This window comes from Corvus kubaryi, unplaced genomic scaffold (assembly GCF_017639235.1).
Source record: "Corvus kubaryi isolate FWS band 111438036 unplaced genomic scaffold, C.kubaryi_AGA036_p1.0 split3-73, whole genome shotgun sequence".
Taxonomy (NCBI): domain Eukaryota; kingdom Metazoa; phylum Chordata; class Aves; order Passeriformes; family Corvidae; genus Corvus; species Corvus kubaryi.
In genome coordinates this window covers 38,852,569-38,870,253 of record NW_024582091.1, presented here as the reverse complement: position 1 = coordinate 38,870,253, position 17,685 = coordinate 38,852,569, and the positions used below count along the sequence as shown (strand labels likewise).

At 35.6% G+C, this 17,685-nt stretch overlaps 1 protein-coding gene across 18 annotated transcripts in view; it reads left to right on the top strand.

Moving 5' to 3' along the window:
* SYNE1 (spectrin repeat containing nuclear envelope protein 1) overlaps positions 1–17,685 on the top strand; it is a 294,381-nt gene that overhangs the window by 84,512 nt on the left and 192,184 nt on the right. For all 18 annotated transcript variants that reach the window (XM_042016475.1, XM_042016490.1, XM_042016480.1 and 15 more), the window contains 12 exons: positions 65–177; positions 713–881; positions 4,330–4,426; positions 5,933–6,135; positions 9,753–9,917; positions 11,374–11,526; positions 11,970–12,113; positions 12,432–12,605; positions 13,620–13,778; positions 15,753–15,917; positions 16,501–16,635; positions 17,430–17,588. In XM_042016475.1, coding sequence (XP_041872409.1) covers positions 65–177; positions 713–881; positions 4,330–4,426; positions 5,933–6,135; positions 9,753–9,917; positions 11,374–11,526; positions 11,970–12,113; positions 12,432–12,605; positions 13,620–13,778; positions 15,753–15,917; positions 16,501–16,635; positions 17,430–17,588 — 1,836 coding nt within the window. The remainder of the gene's footprint in view (positions 1–64; positions 178–712; positions 882–4,329; positions 4,427–5,932; positions 6,136–9,752; positions 9,918–11,373; positions 11,527–11,969; positions 12,114–12,431; positions 12,606–13,619; positions 13,779–15,752; positions 15,918–16,500; positions 16,636–17,429; positions 17,589–17,685) is intronic.

The following is a 17,685-nucleotide window of genomic DNA, read 5'->3' as shown; positions in this document are numbered from 1 at the left end:
TTCTTTCCCTCCCCTCCCTCCCCCCACTCTCTCAGTATCTCTCTCTTTCTTAAAATCCAATCAGGATCTGCTGAAAAACATAGATGGTCACAAAAAGGCATTCCATGAGATCCACAGGACCAGGTCTGTTAATGGCGTGCCTGTTCCACATGACCAGTTAGAGGATATGGCAGACAGGTAAGGCTTTCAATGTGAATTAAAAAGCTTCTGTGCATGAAGGGGAGCCTGTTTGATTTTTTATCTGTTCATGGAGAAATCACTGTCTATTTAAATTTCTCAGTGGCAAACAGATAGATTGAAAAACCTGGAATATACATAAAAATATACTGAAAAACCTGATGCTTTTAAGATTGTTAGGAATCAAAGTAGGCTATAGATTTTGAATGGGAATACTTTTTTTATATTGATCCTGTTATTACTTGTCCCTGGAAGAAATGTTATATAACAGCCAGGATGCATGTGAAAAAAAAGAAAAATGACTTTGCAAAACTTAGTAACAAAAGTAAACCGATTATTTCTGTGAATAAACAGAAATGTAATCAATCTGTTGTTCAAGAGCAGTCATCAGAACATCATCACACATAATTAAATGTTTGTAGACTCTGATTGAAGTGAAAGATTAGAAAAATATCTGAACTGTAACTAAAGCTTTCAGTCTCTCCTGCAAAAATGCATATTGCTGTATTTTACTATTCTGTGATTCATTTTATAGGTTTAATTTTGTTGTCTCCTCATCTGAGCTCCATCTGTTGAAGATGGAGTTTCTGGAACTGAAGTATCGTCTGCTGTCACTCTTAGTCTTTGCAGAGTCAAAGTTAAAATCATGGATTATCAAATACGGAAGGCGAGAGTCTGTGGAACTGCTTCTTCAAAATTATATTGTAAGTTGGGGTTGTCTTCTTTTTATAATTATTTTTGAGATATTCATATTTAAGTTTACTAGAATTGTATAAAAGAACAGAAACAGACAGCAGATTTGTCAGTCATCAACTTTATAACTGTATTATTATGGAATATCTCTTCAGAGGTAAATCTGTCTTCCCCTTGGAGGAACTTTAGTCAAAAGGCTAAAAGTAAAAATTATTGTCTTTGAACCATTTCTTGGAAAATAGAAATAACATTCCAACTGCTGTCCGGTGATTAACTTAGCAAGCACACCTGGAGGTTCCAAATCCTAGATTTTTGCTTACTTTGTATAGTTATTCCGAAGAAGTTAATTTCATCTTCTTTTACCCTGGCATAGATGCACTTTATAGTGACTATACACAGTTTAAGAGTTAAAGACAGAGGAGGTTTTTGGCATGCATTCCCACACAGTATTTTTTTAAAGTCTTCCAAAAGAATTAAAAAAAGGAAGTTATTCTACCTCCGTGTACTTGTTCAATAGACTATACCTATAGGGGAGTACTTATCTTCTTTTAAAGAATGATTTTTCTTTTCCTACTCAGCATTATTATATTAAACCCATTGCTTAATTTCTGTTCTGGAAGGAGTTTGCTCTATCTCTGCATCAGCCATATACCACGTTAAGAAACAGAAACTATTGGCTTACAAGCGTTCATTGATAAATTCTCTTTCAGTGTTATGCTGCTGTATCTTCTTAAATTCACACGTGCAGGGCCAAGTGTAGGTAGAATGATACTACTGCTGCACTTGTACATTAGAGCATGAAGGATTCATTCAAAAGCACGGCTGGTCTAAGTATTTTTTCCCTTCTATCTAATCCATATGGAGAAAATTGCACAGGAAAATTAAGTCTGGAAAGAACTTACTCAGTTACAGAACCATTCAGAGCCAGGTCAATATGCAGAGGAAATTATTGATGTTCCAACTTCTTTGGAAAGAAAATTCAAACTGTGAAATTTGGGTGAAATTCGCAATCTACAAAGTGGGAATTTCTGTGTTTAAACTTCAGCAGTTAGGGACACAAAAATTCAGTAGTTAGTTAACCTTTTTTAGACAAGCTTTGCAAAATTCAGATAATTACTTGAATTAACTTAGTTTGCTGGAGCGAGGTGCAATACTAGGAGTTGTAGTCCATTTGTTTACCCTCTAAAACTGTCAAAAAAACTACTAAAAGGTGACAAAGGGAAATAATAAAAAAGTGAATAGCTTGAATTTTGGGGGTTTTTTTGGTCACTTTCTTATTTTTTCCTTTAAAGTGAACATCAAGTTGTTAATTTGTGTATTAATTTGCAATCATTGTGATTTAGACCACTAATGCTGAGGTGGTCTTTAGGGAAGAAAAACGTTTCCTTGCGTAATTTTTGAAACTGCATAACATCAAAATGAGGAAATTGGGACAGGAAGACAAATAGATCTCATTTTCATTATTGATGGCCGTGACTTCTGGCTCCTTCAAGGTGTGATGGAAAGAGAATATATTTGCTTGGCTTACCTGGGACCAGTTTTCTAGGACTGAGAGACAAGTGTTACTCTTCCAGTGTATTAGGAGTCTTACGTAGGAAAGCTGTAGTCAGTACCTTATAGTCAGTGACTATATTAGTAGGAGATAAAAATGTAAGTCTGTTTGTCTGCCAAAACAGACTGGGGAATGTCAGCATTCTAGGAACATGCGTAATTAGGATCTGGATAGAACATATGCCTGGAAAATATTTATGTACTGTAGTTTAAAAATAAAAGTGGTGGTTTTTACTTAACCTTATCATCTTTTCACCCATCTGTCATATACTGGAAGTAAAGTTCAGCACAGACTGTACACCATCAACTTGAATAATATACTGTACCAAATTCTCCACTGTAATGGAGATACTAGGTACATGGATTTTAACCCATGGAACTGTGTTTTAGCACTGCTGTGTTAGCACTTTTTTAGCATCATGTGCTATACTGATTTGGGAAAGCTCCTTATTTTCTTCAAGGAGTCTTGTCAGATAGGAGACAATATTAATTAGTAAAACATCTTTATTTGCTTTTTGAAAATATTTCAAATAGCTCTTTAGGTCAGTGTTATGTAAATCTTTTTTGCTCTTTCGTATGAAGTGGCTCAGGTTAAAATGTATGTATGGCTTTGGCAAAACTGAAAGTCATCAGTCTGTCACGTCATTCATGATAAAGCCTGTAGGTCTTCATACATGGCAGATTTTGTTTTACCAGGAGAACAGAGAAAAAATCTGATTGTTCTTGACTTCTGGTTTCCTTGGTCATAAACATGATTCTAAATTACATACTAGATAACTGTTGTAACTTGATATAGCAACTGTCAAAGGTTTAAAAATAGAAGGGGTTTTGATATATAATGGCTGGCAGAATAATTTTTAAAGGGTTTTTTTTATGTTATATAATATGTGTTGATGAACACACAAGATCTGATTCTCCTGTTCAAAATACATTAAATTTTGACTTCGTTTGAAACTTGGTTTTATCAAAATCACACTTGTATGATTTTTTTCTATTATGGTGTTCCAAAGCTTGTATAAACATATGCAGGGTGTGGATTCCTTATTTTGTAATTTTGTAGATGAGGAGGGATGAGATGTAGCATAAATTACAGAACCATTTCAAACTCTACCTTTCTCTCCCTGTTTTAACAGTGGTAATGCCAAGATATAATATGCTTGCATAACATAGAGCTATAATTATGTATTGCTCTTAAAGGAAATAACATTTCTGAAAGACATGTATAAAAAGGTCAGTTTCAGTTGCCATGAGGGGATAAAGAGGCATAACATTTGTACAAAAATATTTCCAGATAATTTATTAATCGCACTCTAACACATCACAGAGTTAAACCATCACTCACAAAGGAACAGCACTGTGTCACACTTTGGAAAAGCAGCATCTCTTTGTGCAGTGTTTCCATGATCTTACTTTTTGCCAGTTGCAAAGGAGGTAAAGAAAAATTGAAGAATAAAGCAAATGTTTTTCATCTATTAAAGTGTAACCTGTTTTTCTGCAAAGGCTTTTAATACAGGAACAATTGGATTTGATTGTTGTGGTGATGTATATGAAGGAAATTTACTCTTTTATTAAAATTATTCCACTTAGATTTGAGTGTAAAATAGTTTTCATTAAATAACTTGTAAATTAATTACTCAGTTTCTGCACATTCTAAGTATCATATGCTATTGATTTCCAGCAAGATAGCAAGTAAGAAAACATTAAATAACCTTTCCATGTGGAAAGTCAATAAATTTGGTTTTGTAATGATATACTCTGCTGTACCATTAATTTGTAAAGATAATGATGAAAAGATGAATGGAGGAATAATGAAGTTAAATGTTGTCATCAGTATCCTGATGTAATTTGATAGAAATTATTCCTAATACCCATCTTTATTTTATCTATTATGATTTTTTTTCTTTTCAGTCTGTTATTGAAAATAGTAAGTTCTTTGAGCAGTATGAAGTTACTTACCAGATCTTGAAACGAGCAGCTGAAATGTATGCCAAAGCAAATGGCTCAGGTAAATATCTATATTTCTTTAATCACTGGAACAGCATTTTAATGTCTTTAGACATAAGTATCCTCTAAAAAGGTCTCCTAATATTTGTTTCTTCCATGCAGCAAAGCTGTTCCTCACCAGCAGCTGCAGTTCACCAGAGACTACAGCCTCTGGTAGCAATTTCACATATTCTCTGGCATGTAGGCACCTGGTCCAGAGCAGTCTGCCCTCCTGCTGCTTCTGAATCTCCAGAGGAGGGTGGTCGTATTCAGACTTCCTCCTCGGAAAAACCCATCATCCATGCTAACTCTTGGATTATTTCAGTGTTGTTAATTTGGGATAAAAAATTGTGACAGAAACCAAATTAGGAGTAGGGAAAATGGTGTTCTAGTGCCTGGAAATGCTCCTTGGCTTGGCTTAATTTAAAAGAAAAAGGTAAATAGGGAGTTGGTCCAAGTATCTTAATTGCAATATTATCCCTTGGTTTATTGGAGGTTCTTCATTAACTTTGAAAACCTGCAAGAGAAACTCAAATGGTAGTTGTAGTATGGATGTACATGAGAAAAAATGTGTACCTGATTCAACAGCTGCCTCCTGTCATTTTTGAGTACTGCTGAGTTCAGTGAGAATTTGAGGGCAATATTTGACCTAGATAATTACAGGCATGAGATCACTTTAATCTGTAACACAGTAATGTCTGTGGAGGATTGTTGCAGCTACTGGTAAAGGGGGGAGAAAATGGATACCTTTGTTTGTTGTTAAATTTAAATTGACAGTGACATCCAAATTTTACAAAAGTAAACATTTTTTGCAAGGTATTCTTGCAAAGAACAAAAGTCACAGATTTATTCAATGCTATTAATAAAGTCCAATAACAAATTCTTTTCTAAAGAACAAATACTAACATATATAAATTCAGGAATAGCAGTTCAAATTAGCTAACTATATTCTGCATATTTTATGAAGTCTCAGCATTTGCTTGGCCTTTTTTCTTCTCTGTTTGTTTACTTCTGGAATGAGGACACATTTGTTCCTTTCTTGCCATGTGGAAAATACTAAAAGTTAAATGGCAAAAATTAGCAGTAGTTTGGTTTCAAAGTCAATGGCAGGAAGATCAGAATTTAATTTCATACTTTTCAATGCAGACGTATTATGTGTCTTTATATTATACAATTCATTTTTTGGTTTTTTTTTAGGCAAGCCTGTCTCTTGATTTCTTTTATTGCAGATTTGAAATGAACACCACACACAATATGCAGTGTGACTGTTTTAATTTAGCATGCATTTTAATTTAGCATTACATTTTTTATGTACTTTCCTAAGTCTTTAATTCACACGTTTAATTTCTCAGTCATGATCTTGTGCTAAAATTGGGCTGTGAGCTGAACATTCGTATATAAAAGCCTACTGAAATAGAAGTTACAGTAAAATATAATTCTCTGATGAGAGTGAATAAGCATGATATAAAGTTAATCTTTACAGAAATAGTAATGAAACAAAATAATCAGTGTTTTTCCTGTATCTCAGTGGAAGAAGTTGAGAATGTGATGAAATTCATGAGTGATACCACAGCTCAGTGGAGGAACCTCTCAGTAGAGGTGAGAAGTGTAAGAAGCATGCTGGAAGAAGTAATTGCTAATTGGGACAGATACAGCAGCACTGTGGCAGGTCTACAAGCTTGGCTTGAAGATGCTGAAAAAATGCTGAATCAGCCTGAACATTCTAAAAAGGTATGCACTGGTAGCATATGCATCTGGCTATTTTGTAAATTGTGAAACATTTGATACTTTTTTGCATTTGCTTAGCCTTTGCTCAGACTTCGACATCCTGTCTTCCTTCATCATACGAGTTTCAGTGTTCACTTGTGTAGCATCTAGAGGCAAATACATACATACACAATGGAGAAAGCCTCATCTGTGGTACCATGGCTAGAGGCATCTTTGATACGAATAGAGGGCTGCAGTATTGCTCAGAGAGCAATGTTACAGAGAGGAATGTTACATGATTCACTCAAAGGCAAATACAGCTCTTAGCACCAAAGTGAGTAATCGTGGACTACCTATAATGACACTTCTGATTTTTCTAGATGACAGATTTCTGTACTCATTACCTTCAAAGAGCAGTATCATTAATAGTGTTGTTATTTTTGATGGGTGGTTAACTAATCCATTTCCTTGGCATTTCAGAAATCTTTTAGACAATTGATTTTGGGGACCTGCAGTTACAAAGATAGTTCTTCTGTATTTTTTTTCTGTTGTAATGTTAGAGTACTTAAGCACTAAGATTTAAGTGGGTAAATCTTCAAGAATAACCTGGAATGAGTTGAAGAGTCCTGCATTTAATAGGTGCTGAATTTGCACCTGATCCCAATGTAGCAGCTACATAGCTCTTAACACTAAAGTAGGGTTCTCGTAGGTTATGACAAACTGACATCAGGTCAGGAATGAGCATTTCATGTTACATGAAAGAACAGTATAGTTCTTGTTAAGGTTTGTTAGTTTAAACTGATGTAAAATAATGGAATACACTTTTTAAATAAACATGAAAAAAACAAGTCTGGCATAATATAGATTCAAACAGTTATTACTGGGCTGGAAGGATGTCTTCCACTGATCAGGGTGATCTTAGATACTGGTTTATGTTTTATGTAAGTAACTGGACAGTGATTAAAATTAAATATTCTTAAATCCATATATGTGAATAAAATCAAAGCATTTACTTTTCTAATCAGATGTATAACTTTATATTTAAAGATTTTCAAAGCAGAAATTTGAACGTACCCATAGAGTATATACTTGCTTCTGATTTCTAAAATAAATCCAACAAGTAATTCTTTTCATTCTGATAAATAATTTCAAAAATTTCAAAAAACCGTGTTGAAAACCGTAGACGTGAAGCTTTATTCTTCCCAAAATGCTAATTTCTTCTTAAAAATAACATTGCCTCAAACCTATTAAAGGTTACTGAGTAGTAGCATAATCTGCCTGTAGACTGAGACATATTTTAAAAGTTACTTCCACTTTTAATTTTGAATTTAGCACTTCATAGCAATGTTTTCACTTAGGTAGTTCCAAGGATAGGTCTGATTTAGAAGTTTTAATATTTGATTATTAAAACTAATATCAGTTCTTATAGTGGTTTGTAAAATTAATAGTCTTACAGCCATGAACTAAAAACATCTGGAATATCAGGTGAAAAATGGTAACTGTTGTTTGGAATATGGCATAAAACATTTTTAAGCATTTCAAAATATTTTTTCTGTAAACCCATAAAGATACCAGTAATATGATACAGAGTTGCTCATTTGCAAACCTTACCTGTATTACTTAAAGCCACTATATTCTATCCTAGGCCAAGACCATAGTAGCCCTTCATCATGCTGTCATGCTTTCTTCTTCTTTCCATTATCTCTGTATCATTTCCAGACCAGCACGTACCACTGCTCATTTTGGAAAAGAAAGTGGCCTGTTGGCTTTCTTGTTGGCTACTGTTTTCAGAAGCCTTACTGTGAACCTGTAGCAGTGAAGATCTTGTAAAAAAAAAAATACTAGTATGTGCTTGGATTTTTCAAACTGTTCCTTCTACAGCTTCTTTGTTTACTTCCATTACCTCTTAAGCACTTTCCATATTAATTTCATTCTAACTGCACCCTCCCACACTTCTCACACAGCTGTATCCAAAAGGTTTTAGAGAGCTTCTAGATCTCTTGTGGTGACTTCCTTAAAAAGAGCTGCATTGTTTTAATTGAGAATGAGGTGTGCTTCCCAGTACCTTCCAAACTTGTTTAAATTTAACACATGCTTAGGTTGGCTTCTGAAATGGAGAGACTCCCCAGCAGGGTCTGCGGAAGGTAATGGTTTGTGGGAATAAGTGTGTGGAAACAAGGATGTGAATAGTTTACTCCATGTGCTTTTTTCTTCTTGACCTCTAGTGAGCCTGACCATTGGAAAGCTGACCAGTGTCAGATTCAGTAGACTTAATTTCTTTTGGATGTGCTCAGAAAGTTTAGCCTTTGCACAAAGCAAGGGGTTTGCTCCACTGCAAGTGAAAAAAGATTCAAACTGCAGATGCAATTTACTGAGGTGATTAAATTTATCCATGATACCGCAGTACAGAACACCTGAACACTACTGATCTCAGCGTTAGGAACTGAACACAATGTGTGTTGTTCAATCCTCTCTTGAAAACATTTGACCAGTATATAACCATTAGACTTTTTCTTTACAGTTGCATCTGAACTTTTTTTGCACGTGCATGAGTTCTGACAAATACAGTTTCAGAACTGTAGCTCTGAAACTTGGGATGACTCACAGTATGGTTGGATAGGAATTTTTCACATGTACCATTGAGAAAGGATTGTATGGGGCTGTCACTGGAAGGTGAATAGTTTTGGAATTATAGGGTAGATAGATAGTCATAAACAAAATGGATCCCCTTCCTAAATCCTGAGCATCAGGTAGCATCAGCTTGAATCCTTCTGATTATTCGTTCTCCCCTGAAAGAAGGTGCTCTCGTGATCCAGTCTGTTCGGAACAGACTGTGCCATTCATTGAATAGTGCATTGTTTGGGAGAAGGGTAGCAGGGACAAGCCAAAGCCATGTCAGAGAAGGTGTGGACAGTCATGGGACAGTGATTGAGTCCTGTTTCGTTTACTGGTATAGCTGGAGTCATGAAGCCCAGGGATACCTGCCTTAGGAACAATTGCCCATTGGCTGGAAGAGAGAAAAAGAGGGGAAAAGGGGCGCTCTTTTTCTTTTCTACAAATTTATCTGAGTGTACCTGCCTACAAGATGCATGCAGTCTATCAGGCCGTCTCAGTGAGGGGGACAAAATCACTGACGACCATCTCTTTCCCCTCTGCGCTCACCTGCGCTGAGATAGGAGGGAAGCAGTGATAAAGAATCAGTCTTCACAGGTCTTCTGGGATGCCAGACCCTGGAAAGCTGCATGTGATTCACAGCAGGGAAAGGACCTCTCCACAGTCTGTATATGGCCCGGGTTACTATCAGCCCATACTGTTTAAGGATAAGACAGAAAATAGATGAGCCCTAACAGCATTTTCAGTTATGGAACTTTCTCTTATGGAGGAGTTTCATTAGTTTAACTGAAGCCACTCACTGGAGTAAAATGAGCTGTAAGTAAACTGGCAGTAATTTTTTATTCCACAGGTTGTATTCACAGACATTAAAATTCTATTATAGCATATTCGATGTGAGGAGCTTCAGAGGATAATTGTGCAACGAATTTTTTATCAAGTCATGAGCAGGTGATTAAATTTTAGTTTTGTGATTAAGATAAAGACTAATTGAAAAGGTTTTGGAGCTGTGTTTTTATTTTCTTCTTCAGGATTTCTTCAGACACTTACCTCATTGGATCCAACAGCACACAGCCATGAATGATGCTGGTAATTTTCTGATTGAAACATGTGATGAGACCATTTCCAGAGATCTTAAACAGCAGCTTCTGTTGCTGAATGGAAGATGGAGAGAATTGTTTATGCAAGTTAAGCAGGTAAGTGACTTTGCCCCTGTTACTTTTAAATATTTACTTTGTTATTTCCATGCAAGCAAGACAGATTACCCTGTTAGCAGGACTATAGGACAACTTTCAAAAGTGCCTAACTGTTAATGAGTATTTAAATTAGAAATTACTCCCTGACAGTAATTTATTTTATTGAGGCTCTTCCTTTATTTGCCTTTTTGGTTATACAGCTATTTTGGGGGGAGTGAGGGGACATTTTCAACTAGTATAAGCTGTACTTTTTCATTATGGTCACCAGTCTTGATACAGTGAATGTTATTTATACATAACCTCTACTGTTCTGCAAAGAAAATGACTGATTTTCAGTGCCTATTGTTACTGTAAAAGCTCTATGAAACTAAACAGTAAAAACGGTGAAAATGATAATTTTTACTGCTCTTTGATGAAAGCTCCTTCCAGTTATTGTACTGCAACCATAAGCAGGGACAATAATTAATTTAATTAACTAAATGTTTTCCCCATTTTGGTCAGACTTTACTTCTATCTTGGTTACAAGCAGGCTCTGATAGTAAACGAATAAACCTACCCTTTACCTCATGTAAGAGATTCAACTGATACAAAAATAATCGTTGTTTCTGTATTTGCTCTTTGAAAATCAAAGAGAAGATGTGAGCTTAATTACATAGAAGTATTTCACACCTCATAAACACGTTAGAAAATATCTTTAGTATAGTCAATATACATCTATTGATATTGTCCCCTTTCAGTGATTTGAAATCGCAGTTGCCTATTTGAAGGTACTGAATCTGTTTTCTTTACTGGAATTATTATCTCCTATGCAGTCAAGTTAAAGGGAAAAGCAAATAATGATTGTCTCTCTTTTATTGTAACTTTTCCAGACTGTTGACAAGAATGTTCTCAAGCTTTACTTGCTGATGCTATTTAGGGCGATTCACTGATGTAAATGTCTCTTCCCCTACTTATGCAGCTTCTTTCATATGCTGGCTGTGTGGGTTTTTTTCTCACTGGCTTTTTCAACATTTCTGTCATACAGCTCTTTCTACTTTGTAAGACATATGTTTCCCCTTCCCCTGGCCAGCATTCCTTTATTAAGATCTCCCTTATCCTTCAGCTTTTCTAGGCTTTTCCTGTTCTACTCTCTTTGCTGAATTGTCAAAATTGATATTGTAGGTAGTGAGAAATGAATTGAACTGTTGGTTCTAGAGTAGAAACAAATGAGTCTGGCATTCCCTGTTCGTAAAAGAGGCTGACCTCCTGTATGCATGCTGTTCATTTTAGCATCATTACTACTGAAACTAAGGCACATGATGAGTTTAGAAGATTAGTTTCCATCATATTGTATTTCATTGAATATAATTTTTCCAGCAAAAAATTGCACTGAAAACATACTAATTCTCCTAAATCATTACTTAATTGCTGGATATCTAATTTGGGGTGGGGCTTTTTTTTGCTTTCCTTTTTTTAGTATGCTCGAGCAGATGAACTGGACAAAATGAGGAAGGAGTATGTGGATGGCATTGCCCATTTGACAGCTTTTATTGATGGAAGCAATAAGAAATTTTCAGTCCCTGTAGAAGTGTCCTTTCTTGATGTCAAAAGTTTTATACAAGATTTAGAAGTAAGTTTCTTCCTTTAGTTTCCTTCTTCCTCCTTCAAAAGAAATAAACTTGCAACTATTTAATTCTGATAGCATAAAATTACTTTAGTATACATTCCCATTATTAACTGGGTTTTTTTACCAGTGGTGGATTTTTTTTTTTTGTATTATTTCAGCTATAGCTAAAATATTTATCATTGTATTCTATTAGTGACATTTTTAGAGCAAATTTCCAAAACACTGTCTTACTAGATATTTCTTTCTTTGTAGTTTCAAATCGCATTCAGGTGAGTTGACTGATACTCTTTGGCTCAGTTTTCATGCATTTGAAACATGATCCAGTGTTCACTAAAATCAGTGATGAAAATAATTGATACTTAGAATATATATCATTTATCGGTCTTTTATCTCCCATGAACGCACAAATACTAGTGCTGAAATATTTTTTGAAACACTTGTTTCAGAATATCAAGCAGAAATTGCCTGCCATGGAAGCTCAGTATAAAGCAGTTACAAGAACGGTGCAACTTATTACAAAAGAAGTTTCCCAAGAGGAAGCGAATGAAATGCTGGGAACTTCGGCACGGCTCAAGGAGCAGCTGGGCAAGGTTGCAGAATACTTTTTTTTACTACTTGTTGTTGACTGTTGAACTAATAAATAGTAGGCTCCTGTACACAAATTCTCACATATATGCATTTGAACAAATATGTAGTTGTAACAATTGATTCAGGGTGAAGATGTTGTTTCTTTTAAATGCTAAGACAACCATCCTTAAATTTAATACTCTTTTCTTTAGAAGTAATACAGGATCAGGACTGCTCTATCTTGAAAAAGAGTAGGTAGCAATTATGTAAACCTACATGCAGAAAAAGTTGCTATTTATTGAATTTTACAACTTTTTCAATAACTTTTTCCTGACCAAAAGGTTAAGGAGCATTCCTGTGCCCTGCTGTATGAATGCCAACGTCTGCTGTCTCCACTGGAAGAACTGGAGAAGCAAATCACACATTTTTATGAATCTCTTGAAAAAGTAAATGAAATAATTTCTATCCTGGATCCTGAAGCACAACCCACAACTGTTCTTAAACAAAAAGCCCAAGTAAGTTTCAGAAACATCCTACAAAGGTCTGCTGCCTCTGAGTATTTACAATTATCTCTCTAGGAATTTGGATTGCAACTCTGTAAGCTGAGCAGATATTTGCTCATATTCAGGCAACAGATGTAGCCTTATCCTAAAGTCAGCTAGGCGTAAATATAAAAAGATTGAAACTTGTGTTCCTCTCTAGTGCCCTTGGTTTCAATCCAGGAAGTAAACATAAGATTTTTTTTTTTTTTTTAATCTAGTGGAAATTGGACTGAAGTAATAGAAATATATTGGGTTTTTTATTAAGCAGATGTTTCCTTGGACAATTACGGAAGTGTATTAGAGGCTTGGAAAAGTGGTTTCTTTGAAGTGAATTGCAATATAACATTAACTTTTCTACATGGCCAATAAACACTTCTCTCTGGAGGAATTCAGAGCTAGTCAGAACTCTCTTGGAAAGTTAAATGAAAATAGGATTTTTAAAACCTTTTTTCAGCCTTTACTACTTCATGCATGTTTTCTTTTTCTCTCTTTTTTTTTTTTTTTACGTATATTTCTCATTACTTAATGCAATTTATAATGAAATCTGAATTCCAAAAGCTGACATGAAGGATTAATTTATTGAAAGGCAAGGAATGTTGAGATCTCAACCAGCTACTGAGAGCTGTCATTCCTATGTTCGTTGATGTCACTGTTGGTTACTTAGATTATGCAATAAATATAGAAATACCATAAAATTAAATCACAGGACAGTGCATTGATCTACATTCTCTACTGAAGAGACAAAGGGCTTGGTTATATGTCTGTGTATTGTTTCATGAATAACTAGAGATCTATTTGGAGTTTGAGTTCAAAGAGAAAGTTGTGTTGTCTGTGTTACTCCATGTAATACTTTGTGCAGTCTGTTTGCCATGGTCCTTTGACCTCATCCCTTTTGCCCTTACTGTCAAAAAGCATCTTCCTGTTATTTTGCCAAACTTTCCTCCTCATTGTCCCTGGCCAGGGTGGATATATGTTTTTTTCTTTCAGGATTTGGTAGCTTATCAAGAAAACTGCAAGAAAGATGTGTCCCTGATTGAGAGAAATAGTCAGAGTATCCTTCAGTGTGTGGCTTCGACTGAAGTGTTACAGCATTTCCATCAGTCAACATTTCAGAAGAAAGCAACACAAGTTCAGATTACTTTTCAGGTAAAAATGCCATACTTTGGTGCATGTTTCTGAAAATTTGTTCATATGCAGCTGATCCATCCTACTGTAGCTACATTTCATCACTCTGTAGCTACTCTCCTGGATAACTCTCCTCTCTGGTGTCAAGTTATTAATTAAAGATTGTCTTTATTAGGTAATAAGTGGTCAGGGGACTGACAGTCTTGTTCTCCATGCACTTATTCAGAGGTGAGCCTGCCACAGAGGAACCTGGTATTTAAGAGAACTTTCACATGCCCCAGGCTCCTTCGGATTGAGGAACCTGAAATCCTACTGTTAGGGCTGCACTGTTTTTTGGTTTCTCCTGACTTCATTATCTTGGCTAATTATTTGCTTCTATATTCCCATACATTCCCTTTCACACAAAGCATGGAAGATGGAAACTTTTGCACATGCTACTATTGCTGGGCTTTATGTTTCCTCAGAAAATGCAGTGGATTGTGAATATAGAAGGTTGCAAATATGTTTCATTGTTTAATGCAGAGATGTGGCATTTGGATTATATTCCCCATTACCTGTTGTAATTATCAGTTATTACTGCTATTTTTGGGGCTGTTCAGCCCCAGTCTAGCCCCACTCTAAAATGAAATTAGCCATTACACGTGGTACAGAGCCAGAGATGAACTCAGTGATCTTTATGTGTCAGTTCAAACAATGTTCAGTGATTCTGTGACTGTCTTAGAGTCTGATTTCCACATAATGGGTTCTATTACATTTATTTTCAGGCGATTATTGTTCAGTATAAAGCTATCCAAGCTGAATTCTAAACTACAGAAAATCACCTATCAGTAAATAGCTCTCTCTGAGAAGTGAATTTTGAAATTTCTATTGTATTTTGTGGAGTGTACCTAAAGATAAATTGTGGTTGATTCATAATGTAAAAACAATTGTTTTAAGTTTAGCTTATTGTAGCAAAAGCAGATGCACTTGTAGCTTGGTGAATTTACCATGTTCAACAATAATTACTCTGTTTCTATAAAGTTGCATGGTGGTTTACCTCTTTATGTGTTAGAAAATAAACCTAAAAAATAGAGTATAATCATACAAAGTGTGACATACCTAGAGGTAAAATACTGGAAACTGGCAGTTTTTTGTGTAAAGAATACATCTCTATACAATTCTATTGTTATGAAGATATTTTCATCAGAAAAATTTAAAAATATTTATCAAGATGTTTAAGTTGAGAACTACAGATTTGATTAGCTGGCTGGGTAAACTCATTAGAATTCCTTACGCTGAGGTTTGCAATCAATGAGGATGGTGAAGGGGATGTACAGTGAGCAGTGCTGCAACTACCTTGCAGCAGTTAAAGTGCTGAACTGGTCATTTCTCCTGGTAAATTTTCTAACTTGCTCATGAAATTGTAACCACTGAATATTGCAGTGCACGGGGACGGACTAAAAAGCAGACTAATGGAAGAGCTGTGACTAAGGTTGCAAAATGAGGATTTCAGCAGCTAAACCATAAAATTTGCTGTCTTCTAAGCAGCTTTGCGCCTGGTTACATATACTAGTGTGATAATCATACAAACCTCCTCCAGGTCAGAAGATCTGTAACATGGAACTGATTGGATCCATGGGTCAAACCACCTTTACTTTGAGTTGTGTTAGGGGAGGTAGTTTGATGCCAGAAAAATGAAATGGCAAGCTTCTGATCATACCAAATGCTTTACATTTGAAAGCAGGCTTTAGGAAAGAAACTCACTAATCAAATGGCAGAGGCATTCTGAAAATATCAGAGACATCTAATCTACTAATTTTTATTTGAATTATGACATTAGCACAAGCCTCAGTATTAAAAATTGGGAAAATGGGAGCATGAGAGGGAGAAGCATGGTGAAAAGCATATATTTAAAAGTGACACAAATTAAATGCATGTTTTGTAAGATCATGGTAAAAGAGAGCAAATAAAACTCACTGTGAAATTGCCAGCTCATTTTCTTTGCTTGTAACTCAGAATATGGTCAGGAAAGCTGGTGAGTGGAGAAAAAACATAGAAGCAAATAGCCGTTTGATGAAGAAATTTGAGGAGTCTAGAGCAGAACTGGAGAAGGTAATACAGATTGCCAATTGTTGCTTAAAAGAAAAAGGAAATCCTGAAGAACTTCTCAGGAAACATAGCGTGAGTAAATTCCCTGACCTTCCTCATGGAAATCTTTGAGTGCATGACATAAAAGCCTACTTAATTCTAAAACTGCTGTGGATTTCTTGCATGTGTAGAAGTGATACAGATCAGGTCAAGCTAATGTTAAGACTGGAAAACAAAAAGGAAAATGATCAGCTGTCTTATTGATGTAAGATTGGATGTAAGCTATCAGAAAGTGAAAAAAACCCATAGAAATTAGGATGGGGTTTTCAGTAGAACCACAGAGAGTTAGAACACTATATTTTGACAATCTCACACATCTGCTGCTCTTTTTTTAGATAAATATATGTGTCTGTATTATAATCGTAACTTATGCATGTAGCTTTGAAATGCATTCTTGTTAAAATACCATCTCAGTGTACTGGCTGAGAATAAATTAATTTGCCAGACTTTGTCTAGAAATAGTTATTTCCTTAACTCAAACATCAGTTCTTCAATGAAACAGAAGTAACATTGAAACTTAGAGAGTGTTAGGGAACTTTGTGCTGGCAGGTTACCAATATCCAATATCAATATCCAGCTTCTTCTCTCACCTTCTCACTTTCTGCCTCCGCTTCAGGAATTTTTCAGCCAGTTGGATCAGAGAGTCCTAAATGCCTTTCTGAAAGCGTGTGATGAACTTACTGACATCCTTCCAGAACAAGAGCAACACAGCCTGCAGGAAGCTGTGAGGAAACTCCATAGGCAGTGGAAGGTTAGTGAATGACATCTCTGGACATTGTAAATCTTAGTTTTGGAAAGTTTCTGTATGACCTATATATTGAAAAAAAATTAAAAGAAAACAAATTAATTTGTATTATTTGGCTTTGCATACAATTGGAAAAAGGGGGAAAAAAAGTATTTTACAATATTAGATGCAGCTACACCTACAAATGGCCTCTTGAAAAAACCCTGTTAAGTAAAATCAAGAAATGTGAGAAATTAATTATAAAATCTTATCTTCCCCCACTACATACAGCCATAATGATACCTGTGTTAAGAACATTTCTTAATGTTAGTTACTTTCCCAAGCAAAAAAACCCACCCAAATTTGTAAGACATCAGGCTATCAACTTAAATTTTGTCTTCTGCCAAAGACTCCAACAACTAACTTTGCTCACCAGCTGTGGAATTTATTGCCTGCTACACCATGTTGCTGGTCAAAGCTGGAGTGATGGATGAGTGGTCTCACTAGCAGACAGGCAGAAACCTCTGGAAACCGTTGTGAATACTATTTTATACTGGAATATTTGCTATGGCCTGCCAAGAATGAAGATGTCTCTGTAATGTGCCTTATACATGGGCATTTTGTTCGCAACTTAGGACCTTTTGATAAAACTAAGACATTGGTAACAAAGCAAATACGGACAACCCTTATCTGTTCTTGAACATGTATGTTTTATTTTCTATATTATTGGGTTTTAGATTATTTATTTGTAGCAAATTTACTGAAGTAGTGTGAGTAGTGTTTTATCTCCGTGCTTCTTTATTGCCCCTGTGGGTGTGTAGGATCTTCAAACAGAAGCCCCATATCATTTGATCCACTTGAAAATTGAAGTACAGAAAAGCAAGTTCCTGGTGACAGTGGAGGAGTGCAAAGCTGAACTAGCTCGGCAGAACAAGGTGTTATCAAGAGAAGGCAATGAAAAAATGATCAAGGAACACATGGTATGAGTTACATGCCTCCTTGGGGGCATGTACAGAAATACATTTCAGTGTCAATAATAAACAGAAGTTCTGACTAACTCTTAAGCCACCAAACTCT